We start from the raw sequence: 12326 nt of genomic DNA, 5'->3' as shown, positions 1-12326 counted from the left end.
ACGATCGAGGCAACATAACCAACATCCACTATTGCGGGCATAATTAAAACGGTAGTAAACTTTTCCCGTCTCCTTTACAAGCCCTTATTCATCTTCTCTACTCATAATCGCATCCAGTTAATAATCATAATGGCATGGTTCTGCAGTGTTATTATTTCAAGCAACGCATTCATGTGTTCGATATTGTTGCGCGACTCGCGAGTGACAAACGCAAAAATACGAGATCGATTATGGTTTTGCAATGCTTACGTTGGAACATATTTAACGCAGGTCCTACTACGGACTACTACTTCCGTATAACGTGTTATTTAAACCGAAAGTATAGAAAATGATGAGTGATCAATTTGTGGGTCACGCGGTATACGGGCTCTCCGCGAAATAACCAAGGAAAAAGTTGAAAGCGTCGAATCCGTGCAGCCCGAAAAATATATATTGAAACGCGCGCTATGTTTGATTGCGAAGTAGCGCCATCTGTCGGTGGGCTCTGATCAACTCGAAGGTAGTACGTTCATCCCTCGTGTTGAATGCTTCGCTCGCAGGGTACAAAGATTATAAACTCTTTTATAGCATCTACATCCTTCTCATATCTTTTGACTTTGTAAAATTTTGGTTGGGGGCCTTCCTGACCGATGAGCGTTAAAGTCACGGTAGAGCGTGTATAAACCGACGCGGCCTCTTGGTAGAAAATCCCGACAGAGGCGGCCAACGACGAGGGTAAACGCGATACGCGATATTTCCATTTGGTCGATCGTACGAACTTGGGGCGCAACGACATTTCGATTTTCGATGAGGTCAAGCAGCTATTCTCACGTTTTTTCGAAAATTATACCGGATAATTATATATAACGGAGCTCCGTATAGGTGTAATGAATAGTTGTCGAGTCATGCAGTACTTCCCGAAGGGTTTTGCGGGTTTCGTCGAACCTTATAAGTATATTATATATATGATCGAGGCAGTTCCCGTCGCCGGGCCCGGTGACTGAGGTAAAACTCTTCCATCTTTTTACGCACACCCTGCTTCAGCAGCGATTATGACTCGGAAGTTGATGTACCGTACAAAAGTGTTATATGAATCAGGCTTGGGCGTTAGGATGAATAATGATTGTACGCGCGGGTGTGTCGTGGTAAGGGTTGCATGTGTAACGCGATATCAACGGCGCGTGTGTCCCCGCGCACCCGCGCGCGAGCTGAGAGTTAGGATGAGCGATGGTCGGTTTGGGGGGGGAGGAGGGGATGAATGAATCGAAATAAAAACCCGAAAACGGGAAAAAAAACCGATCGAAACCGGAAAAAGAATAGTCCTTGGAAAAACAACGACCGTATATGTTCTTCTTGTACACTCGTTTGTTTCAACCGCTCCCGCCGAGCCCAAAAATATATATGCATATATTTAGAGAGTATTGAAATTGATAAACGAAAAAAAAGAAGCAAAGACTGAAATAAGAAATTGGCCGAATCGCGCAGAGTCATAGCGATATACTCGAGAGATATTGAAAGAGCGCCCCGCGCTCAATCTCCGCGTGCATGATCCTTTCACCGGTCCTGTATAGAAACCATTCTAACGACGCGTGGCATTGTGAAACGCGTAATAATTGCAGGGGAGGTTGCCCAACGAAAGTAGAAAGGAAGGCGCAAGGGGCGAGCGGGAAAAACTTGGACGGTGGTTACTTGCTCTTTGCTTAGCTAGTATAGGGCGAGTCGTTCTCTCCTAGTACCGAGGGTTGAACGAACACGCGCCGGAACCGGAACCGAGAGAGTCGTGTGCCCCTGCCGTTCCCGAGCGGAACTATCATGATTAGTCACGACGTTTGCAATGGATTTTATTTCTTCTTTTTCCCTCTCCTCGCTATCTTTGTGTCGTAATATTTCGGCCTTGACCATTCATCAATATTCACAGAATCATTATTTTTCTCGTATACGTATGTACGTCGCATCGTTTTATTCATTTATTTGTTTATGTTTTTTTTTTCTTATGATGTACACCTATATATATGAGAGATTTTCTGTCAAACTGGCTACTCTTTTTTCGAATATCTCAGATCTACCTCATAACTGGTTATATTAAAGTACTACTAAAAGGCACTCTATGTGAATTTTTTCAGATTTTTAAATTTATAATTTTAGAAAATACCGTTTTTTTTTTTTTTTTTTTCAAATGAATATATCTCGGAGGAAACTTGAAGTAACTGAAAAAAAATATTTTCACATAAAAGATGTAGTTTCGTGTTAGCTTTCGAACGGACGACTCGGAATAATTTTTACGTTCCGGTAACGATGACTTTTTACGAAAAAAGGGGAGAATAATTTTTTTATTCAGAAACAGCCAATTTTTTGTGACTGAAAAAATTACAGAGTCTTTCAATATGTTTAACGATCTCGCAAAAAAATTGCCAGAGTGGTACGGATCGAGGCACCGGTAAGAAAAAATGAATTTGTGTAATTTCATTTTTTTTTTTTTTTTTACCCTAGAACCTCGATCTGTGTCACTCTGACGATTTTTTCGCGGTATCGTCAGACATATTGGAAAACTCTGTAATTTTTTAAGCCAAAAAAATATAACTGTTTCTGAATAAAAAAATAATTCTCTTTTTTCGTAAAAAATCATCGTTACCAAAACGTAAAAATTATTTTGAGTCGTCCGCTCGAAAGCTGATACGAAACTACAACTTTTATGTGGAATCATTTTTTTTCAGTTACTTCAAGTTTCCGAGATATATTCATGTGAAAAAAAAAACGGTATTTTCTGAAATTTAGTAGTACTTTGATATAAACAGTTATGAGATGGATCTGAGATGATCGAAAAAAAAGTGGCCGGTTTGACAGCAGAGAATCCCTCATATATGAAAGACACTGTTCGAACAAAATTAGAATTCTCAATATAGCCTATACGTTGAAGAATAGAGTATTGGTGGATATATGGAATATATGGTGTCCTCCGCCGCGATAATCATGAGAAATTTTGCGGTACGCCCAACGGAAAACTCAATGTTGCAGTGAAAATATTCTCAATCGAACGATTCGGTGCGACTAGGCCCGAACGTATAAACTAGGATGAGAAGGCCACGTCAAGGCGCGTCACGGGTCGGTGATCAAGACCCGGCGAGAGGGAGACCCCGCACACGACCTCCTTCACGGTTTCTCTGCTCGCGTGAACCGTCACGACCCCCTGCCCGGCTACTCCCTGTAATATATCCCATGCGGAAACTCGTTGCGAGCAACCTTTCTACTTTAACCGTCTACGAATCGGACAAGCCCCGAGTGCCACATCTCCGAAAGACTCGCCCCGCAAACTGAGAAAATTCCTAAAAATAACTCGATTTCTATATAGCTGAATTTTTTTCAACAAATCGGCGCAACCGGATCGGTTTCAATTGTTTTTTTCTTAATTATCCGCAGCGTATATACAGCTGGTTTTCGATCGGTGTGGAGCAATGTCCTCGTGCGAGAGGTAGGTAACTCATTTTTCGTCAGACATTACCGTACCGCGCGATACAATTCGAATCATTATAACGCGTGTCGTCTCCTCATCGATGGCCGCAATGGTAAAATCATTGGAATCCGATACGCCAAACTATATATGTAAGTATACTTACTTGGCGTCTCGGGCAAAACTGGATACCTAAGGAAATACTTAACCTTTCAGGAGTTTGCAAAGCTCCGTCTATTTTTTATTCCCAAAAACCAAGAAATGTACTGAAATTTTTTTCAATTAAAAAAAAAAAAAAAGAAAACGACCACTTCTCGGAATAAGCTTTGTTTCCATACGCACTCGCGTGTTAAAATATTGTAATGATAATGCGGGCTGCGTTAGCGTTCTTCTTCTGTTGAAATGAAAAGTCGAGAAACAAAGAACTTTGAACAAAATTCAAAATAAATTAAAAAATGGGGCCAAGTGACGCAAAGAAAACTATTCCACTTACGATTTTGACTAATTTTATCGTACACTCAAGACATCTAATCAGAATCGTCAGTAGAGAATTTTTTTGCAATGGGCAGTCAACTTTGCCCCATAATTTTTTTTTACAGAATATGAAAAATTACTGTGAAAAATCCATTTATGAACACAGCAGTAGTTGACGCAGAACATATGTAAATCGACACGTCATCTAGCTTAATTGCTCATGGTATCCACTTTGCCCCCCATGTTTCCCTATATATCTTCAATTACTGTAGTAGACGGTAGTGGAAATTTAAAAAACAAACACGATGTTTTTTTTTTTTTTTTTTTTTTTTTTTTTTGAAAAAATATATTTTTTGTTCATTTTCGGCCAAATATAAAAGTTGAGAAAAAAGTGAAAAAAATTTTCGTGTATCCCGTTTTGCTCGGCTCTCCCCTACACATATATATATTAAATGGAAAATAAAATTTGTATCCCGGTATCTGTTGATCCGACGAATCCGTGAGGATATACCAATTTTTCATAAAATCATTGCAAACCCGGGGCACTTTAATATCAAAGAGAAATATAGAGGCGAACGTTGGATCCGCTCGGATCGTTGCTGGTTCTTGCGGATGAAAAAATATGCAATGTTCTCAGGATAAAACGGCGCGTGCGCGCGACATCGTTGACACGCGCACACGTACAATAGAAGCATCATACATACAGATAGATTGTTAGAGCTGGTATATGCGGATATAGAGAGATTAACCGGAAGTTGAGGGGCGCGCCAAGTTTCCCTATCCGCATGCCTGCATGGCTAGTGCGCGCGCCCAGGAGAACGGGGCAGAGAATAACTAGCGCACAAATACGAAAAAAGGAGAGGCGTTAAGGTCTAGGACGCCCGTCAGCAGGGGTTCGCCCCGCCGTATCGCTTTCTCTCCGAGTTTTCTCCCTTTGCCAGCACCAACCCCCGGGTTAACCGATACCGGCAATTATCAACGCGTCTTCGCTACGCACCCCTCGTTCATTGTCATCCCTTTTCCCACCCGCAGCCATATAGCGAATACGTACACAACGAGATGGAGATATATATATATATATATATATCTGTGCCTGCGATCTTGCTTTGTAGCCAACTTGGCTATTTCATCGATATTGATAAAAACCTCCGTCTTATTTGGTTGTTGGTACGCGTAGAAAATAATTAACCAGAATCAATCAACATTTTGAGACCGCGTATACGCGGAGTAAAGGGAATTTAAAAAGTGGCAAGCTGTGACGATATAGCGACGAAATAAAATGTGCAAATAATGCACGGGATTATTATAGATCGCGCGGAACTCGTCAATAACGATTGTTGTTGCAACGGGTATGCGATCGATACGTTGATATTAGCGATTTAACGTGCGCGTATATAGAAACGAATAACTTGAAAAAATTCACGGTACGTATCGGCCGAAACCCGGTCAGCTCTCGGTGCCGCGTCTCGCGAGGCATTCCCAAGAGAATTTATTGAAAAATATGTCGTAGTATTAACTAAAATGTTGCTATATTTAATCCTTTATACAAATTCACTGAGCGGCATGCGCATTTAGTTGCGGGAATGAGCCGGTTATAACGAAATAGAAGAATGCATATTCCATGAATATCCCGCATATATAGGGGAACATGGGGCAAAGTGGCCACCCACTTTTTTGGAGCATTTTTTAATTCTGGGGCAAATAAGTGGCCGCTCACGCAATTCCGATTTCTGGCGGGGCACAGGATCAGTGAGAATTCTATGTTTTTTGAGAAATTGATAGCTATTTGAGGCAGAGGGTGAGAATCATTTTGCGAATTACTGATAAATGTCTATTTTATTTTGATTGACAAAAATCGCACTTATAATGGACTTGATCTTCATCAACACCTGCACACAAGGTGTGCGCCCATTTTAGGCATGTTTCGCAGCGAATTCAGTCTTCGGGGGAATGCGAATAAAGTTGATCGCAGAAAATACAAGCAACGTCCGCCGCAGACAAGAATTTTTCTTTTTTGATGATCTCTTTTTTCTTACTCACTAGATTTGCGCGATACGACGGACTCGTGATATTGGGGGTTTTCCCACGATTTGCCCGATAAGAACGGGCTTTTGCCACTGGTAATGGCAAAATTTATCCAAGTATTCCGACTAATTATTTTTTCATCCCATCGAAGGAGGGTACCTACTTATTATGCCTCGTTTCTTTTCGGTTTATCGCGGCCTTCAATGTTCCATGCGGGAACAGTCAATTACAACGTTTATTTAACGAGAAGTGACAATTATCGATTTTCACCGCATTCGAGGGGGTGGCCATTCGAGAAATAAGAAGGTGGAATCATTTTTGGGACATAAAAATAAGTAAATGACCATGTGCTAACCGACAAAACTCGTTAAATTCGTTAAATGGGCCACTTTGCCCCATACTCCCCTACTTATCATTAACCGGCTCGTACCTTTTTTTTTTTTTTTTTTTTTAATTTTTTATATTGTACAGGGGAGAGGGGGTTCAATCGGAACGTGTGCTGGAAATGTTGAACCGTAGCTAGGGCAGGTATTATTTGCCTCTTATTTGCAGCGCCCCCAGCCGTGACGTAAATTTAGAGCAACGGATGGTGATGCGCGAGCGTGTTTGCTCGCATCCGCGTATAGATCACCGAATTTAGAGACCCGGTAGCGGCGTCTTACTTCTCACAAGAGTCGCAAGAGCGAATAAAAAGAAATAATAATCGCGATCATCTCTCTTCTCGCGTTCATCCATGATAGCGAGATACGACGACCGAGGCGTGCCCTTGAAGCGCAATGAACCTCATAATATTCGCAATATATATTATGTCGTATATGAGCTTCGGATAGGGAGCTTCCGAAGAAAGGATGAACTCGGTGCATGAATCCGATCAAAATTTTTCTTCGAAGAGACACGTGTTCTCTGCGTAAAAACGAAGAAAAGAAGACCGAGTTATACCTCGCGTCGAGCGAAAGAGACAGAGCAGTCAGTTTTTCGTTGGCTCGGTGTTATACTATACTCGAAGCCGACGCCGTTTAAAGTTCTCTGGCTCATACGCAGCGGTGCGTTCAGCGTTTAAGTTTTTAAGGATATACTTGCGAGTCAGAGAGACAACGAGATATCATCAAGTTTCGTCAAACGCACCAATTATATACCTATACGTAAACGGTGGCTGGTCAATCGAATCTCTTGGGTCGCGCGCGCGCGATCGATTGGGTCAATGAGTCGACGATCCTATATATATATAGGTATAGCACCTTTATCTAAATTGCTTAAAGAACAAATCTGCTGTTGGTTCGAATGTTAAATGTTGAACGAATTCATCGTTGAGGGTGTTTTTCGCGGACAATTTCATATTATCGGGTGATCCGATCAGCTATATACCTATATATACTTAGATATGGAGTATAAGAGAGGAAAAGTGTCTAAGCGGTTGTTGAATTCTCGCGAGCGGTGTCTTTTTCCGCTCGATCCGAAGCCGAGCGAGCCGACAGTCCCCCGCTCGGAACATGCGCGCACACACACACACACACACGCACGCATACATAGAATATCACGGATTCGCGCGCGCGTTGAGCGGACAAGTTGGCGGAGCGAGAGGCAAAGAAAGATAGCGGAGAGATGCTGCGAGAACGAGAGCAGGCAAGAGGAGAGGAGAGACGAAGAGAGAGAGAGAGAGGGTCGGGGTTGGCAAAGGGAGCATCCGGGATTCTCAGGGTAGTTCCGCACGGGGCGGTCTGTCGTCATGGATACACGGCCAGCTAACCCCTGTAACCACTCCTCCCTCATCATCCCGAGTAACCTACCAACGCGCCAACATTTTACACGACTACTATCGGTCTACCAGCTCTCGCTGTTCCGCGCGACCGCCATCGTCGATCCACCCACCATCTTGCCATAATCGGCAAGTTCGCTCTCAGCGGGGATGCTTGGTCAAAAAAATGCTGCTCGCGTATCATCTTTTCAAGGAAACTGTCTATAGCAGATTCGCGTCGTCTGATGTGTTTTGAAAATTGAAAAAAAAAAAACTGCTCGTTTTATCGCCGCGCGATTAATTATTTGGCTAAAAAGTGTATTTCAAAAGTTGACCAAAGTCTGAACGGGATTTTCGAATGATAATTGAATGTACTATATACGTGCATGTACTACGCGTTCGGGGTTCGGAAAAAAAAAATTTCCCGAAGCGAGGACATTTATTGGGAGCAGAGCTAGGTTCGGGCGCTGGATGGTTCTCTTGTATATCGAAACAGATCACTTTTACTGCATCGGAACATAAAACCGTGGAGACGCGGCGGTAGCGGTATACCGATACACAGGCATAAATAATAATTTGGATTTGGCGCAAAGGCAGTTCACGGTCTACCGGCGCGATCGTTTCTCCAACTCCGCTGCACACACGCGCACACGCAATATCTACAGAAATATATAGTTTATACATAAATGTAACCGGGAGGTTAAAAATTTTGGGGATTTGGTTAGATTGATAAACGAGCGTCGTAAGCCCCGCGCGACGATCGAGGGAAAGAGGATTTTGGCGGGGCCGGTTATCGCGTAGCTCCTATATATACGGTGGTAGCGTCAAGTTTCTTGCCAAACTCGCTTACAATTTTATTCGCTTCGCGCATTTTTTTTTTTTGTTCTCTTTTTTGTTCTAGATTACAGCTAATTTCCAGCACGTTTTATTGAAACTCGCCGCCGCGTTCAGTTTGATAAAAGTGCGTGTATTACAAGCGTGAAAAAAAAAAAAAGACCGACAAGTAGCGCATTGGAAAGGAAATATATTGATCAGCTGGTACAGCGCGTATAGCGTAATCCGAATGATATGCGCGCTTCGCCTGCGTTATATAGTGTATGTACGTTATTAGGAAGATTATTAGAATGAAAATAGAATAACTATACTCACCGGCGGTGATGGAGGCTGCTGTACCGGGCGAAATGGCAGAAGGATTCGCTCGGGGCGGGGGTGAGAAAGCACCAGCGAGATAACCGCCGCGATCGACGAGAGCCTGCTTAGCTTTTTCGACGCTCTGTTTGAGTTGTTGAAACGTGCTGCCACAGGCGAGGCCTCGATACGGCCAATTTTCTTGTTTCACACCGCTCGTGCTTACGGAAACGACTGATCCACCACCGCCGTTTCCACCTGTTCCACCTGAGGCCCCTCCCCCAGTTCCAGTATTGTTAACCCCGGAAGATGCACCCTTCAAGTCGAGCGCCCCCGTGTACGAACAGCTAGCGCTGTCGTACATCACCAAAATCCCCCTAAAATCCATTTTTCAAATTATTCGCACGAAATCACTCAAATTTTATATTTTCACTGATATCATTGGGATAATCAATTCTCGCGGTATATATCGTTATAAGAAAAATAACTTGATCCCGCCACTATTATCGCGTATATCGCACGCTGCACGGGCATTAGCAGTGAGACGAAAGCTTATTATCTTTCATTTGAGCTACGATATGAGAAAAATTCTGCTTGAAAGCGCGTATTTCGTAGTGCGGAAGCTGCGTGAAGAATTATCGTTTTTTTCGTTTTATAGTACTCGCACAATGAAATAATATCGTTTTCGATATATAGGCGTGCATGCACGAGCGCGTTGAACGACGTCAATGAAATCGTCGACAATTATTTCACTTGCGGCGTCTCCCGTGAACAAATATAATATATAACAAGAAAAGTCAACGATGCTCGACATAGGGAAATATAAAAAAGTAAAAAAAAAAAAAATAATATAAATAATCGTACGTCATTCGAAGCGCGCGATGCACAGAAATCAACGAGTCGCTGGTTCACTGTTTTGGATTCACTCGATATATCAAGCGAAGCCTTGAAACGGAATCGCATTCATCGCTTGTTCGATGCGGCGGGAGATGGAAAGCAGGACGAGGGCAAATCGGACAAGATGCGCGAAGTTGGGTCGGGAATTCGTATAAAGATAGTGGTTATCGTTGGGATAATGAATCGCCCGTGAAAAATTGCCCCCGAACTTTGAGAGGTGGGAATGTTAATTTTGTTCCGTCTTGAATAACGGAGGCGAACAGCGGGTTGGCGCTTCGAGAGCGATTCAAGGTGAAGGGATGCGGCGGCGCTTCAACATCTCTCATAATAATATAAGCGTTGAGGAACCGAATGAGCGAAAAGATAGTTAAAAACAGCCGGAAGCCGTGTAAAAAATAGAAATATTGGTATCCCGTTGTTATACTCGCGGAAGAGAGGAGACTCGGGCGAGCGTGTTGTTTACGCGGACGGGCCACGGGGATCTCCTCGAAACGAAAGCTCTTGCGCGCAGTCGGCAACCTCCGCCCCCCCCCCCCCCCCCCCCTCTTCCCGCTCGTGAGCAGTACCAAAAAAATGTTGGCCGTGAATGTGAATTGAAAAGGTGCTGGTGAAAAGCGGTTACGGAATACGTGAAACAAACAGAGATACGTAAAGAACGTGTTTGAATCCGGATGAGTTCGAGTCGGGCCAGGTTGCGTCTCTCTCGAGCTCTCGAGCAACTGAGCCGCTGCATGCCGCGCCGTGCGGTCAGTAAATTGTCTGCTTCCGGGCCTCATTACATCACTCTGTTACTCCGTTAACTCTCGCCGGAAACCCCTCTGCGCCTACCTCTCTCATCTAACTTGACCATATACGCGGGCGCGCGCGCGCACACACATACGAGCATGTATATGCGAACGCGTATGCATGAGAATTTACTATATATACAGGCCGATCGTGCATGTCTATAATAATGCGCGAGCAGCAATATCCATATATAGGTATATATGTCGTGTCACAAGGGCGAAAGAGCTTTGTGCTTTTGTACCGCATCTACTTTCGCGGTATTTTACGCGCAACGTATTCGATATATGATCGCTGCATATAAACAATAAGAAAGAGAGGTCGCATGGATTATACGAATCCACGGCGGCGAATGCGAGAAACTAAGTGGTCGGGTTTGAGAAAAATTTTTGCGATAAAAGTTGGTTAAATGTGATCGCGGTTAATGATTCTTGTAACCGTTGCTTTTTTCCATATATTCTCAATCGTTGAAATACTTGAGACACTTGACACCCCCTCGAGCGACCCCGCTTGATATAGGCTAGCTCACGTTTGTATTTTCACTCGTGTGAAAACACCACAACGTGCAATGACATATTTTTTATCCACCTCGTTCGCTCTCATATTTACTAATATATTTCCATAGGAATGAGCCAAATTTGCCAAAGAGGAAGAAAAAGTTGAGTTTGTTTTCGGCCAGCACTCGATACGGCATAGTTTTTTTTTTATATTTCCTACGCGGAATACTTTTTAAATCGCGAAATATGTAACGCGTTTGTTGCTCTGCTTATACGAAGATAAAACGGAACGATAGCTCGGAAAAAATCGACGAGGTTGTGCCTGACACAAGCCCCGCGAGTACTACCGCGAATACACGAGCATCGCCACGATGCTTATTATTCAAACAAACCTGTGTACCTACAGCGTTGGGGATACTTGTACGCGTACGCGTGAAGAAAGAAACGACGATAGCTCGGATAAGCTAATTAACGGTAAGCGACAACACTGTTAAAAAAATAATATGTATTTTCATTTGGATTGGATAAAAATACATATAATGTGCAGTAAATCGTTTTTTTTGGTAGCCATTCGTTGATCGTTATAATTGAGGTTTTTGAAACTAAATACCGGCGTTATTTGAATTGAATACAGAATTTCTGTCGACAGCAAATCGGAAATTTTCGTGTAAGATAAATAAAACATATCTGGTTGTAATAATCTATTTCAATAAACATACACATATTAAAATTACTCGCGAGGAATATGAAATATTTTTCATTGAAATCTTCCATCGCACTTGAAACGAGTAATTAACATTTTTTTATACAGCAATCGCGTGTTACCCTTTAGTATCGAATTGAAAGCTTTGATCGAACAAATTTGTATGCCAGGATGATAAAGAGAAAAATTACTTGATTCAACTACTCTAGACGATCCTCTAGAATATTTAGTTCTGTCGAGTCATAAAAAAAAAAAAAAAAAAAAAAAGCATTCAATATCAGAATGATTACACCGGTACACAAAAAAAAGAAGTGGTCAGTACCTCGGAGCAGACCCATCAATCTCTACGTATTTTGACCCGCTGAATCCGAATTGGTCATAACTCCAACACTTGGAGTAGTCTCCAAAAAAGCTGCTATGCTGATGAGAAAAGTTTCATTGATCTTTCGGAATAACATCTTCAAATTTTGCTTATATGGGAAAAAACCGGTCGAAAATAAGTGAAAATCCCGAAACATCACAGTTATGAATATATGAGAAAAATTTTTGCACTCGGATCAACTAAGTTCTTTACGTATTTCAAGACGGTGGCTATTAGTCTCGTTCATGCATACATTTATTAAAAATCGTGGAAAATAGCAACAATTGATAAGAAAA

At 42.4% G+C, this 12326-nt stretch overlaps 1 protein-coding gene across 1 annotated transcript in view; it reads right to left on the bottom strand.

Moving 5' to 3' along the window:
- Positions 1-10214, bottom strand: part of LOC122416813 (putative lysozyme-like protein) — a gene marked incomplete at its 3' end in the record, with an annotated part of 37531 nt that extends 27317 nt beyond the window's left edge. The window contains exons 1-2 of the mRNA XM_043429858.1: positions 9654-10214; positions 8811-9166 (exon numbers count right to left, since the gene is read on the bottom strand). Coding sequence (XP_043285793.1) covers positions 8811-9166; positions 9654-9658 — 361 coding nt within the window. The remainder of the gene's footprint in view (positions 1-8810; positions 9167-9653) is intronic.
- Positions 10215-12326: the final 2112 nt, after the last annotated feature.

This window comes from Venturia canescens, chromosome 10 (assembly GCF_019457755.1).
Source record: "Venturia canescens isolate UGA chromosome 10, ASM1945775v1, whole genome shotgun sequence".
NCBI classification, from domain to species: Eukaryota; Metazoa; Arthropoda; class Insecta; order Hymenoptera; family Ichneumonidae; genus Venturia; species Venturia canescens.
Note: the sequence above shows the minus strand (reverse complement) of the source record. Positions and strands in the feature narration are given on the sequence as shown.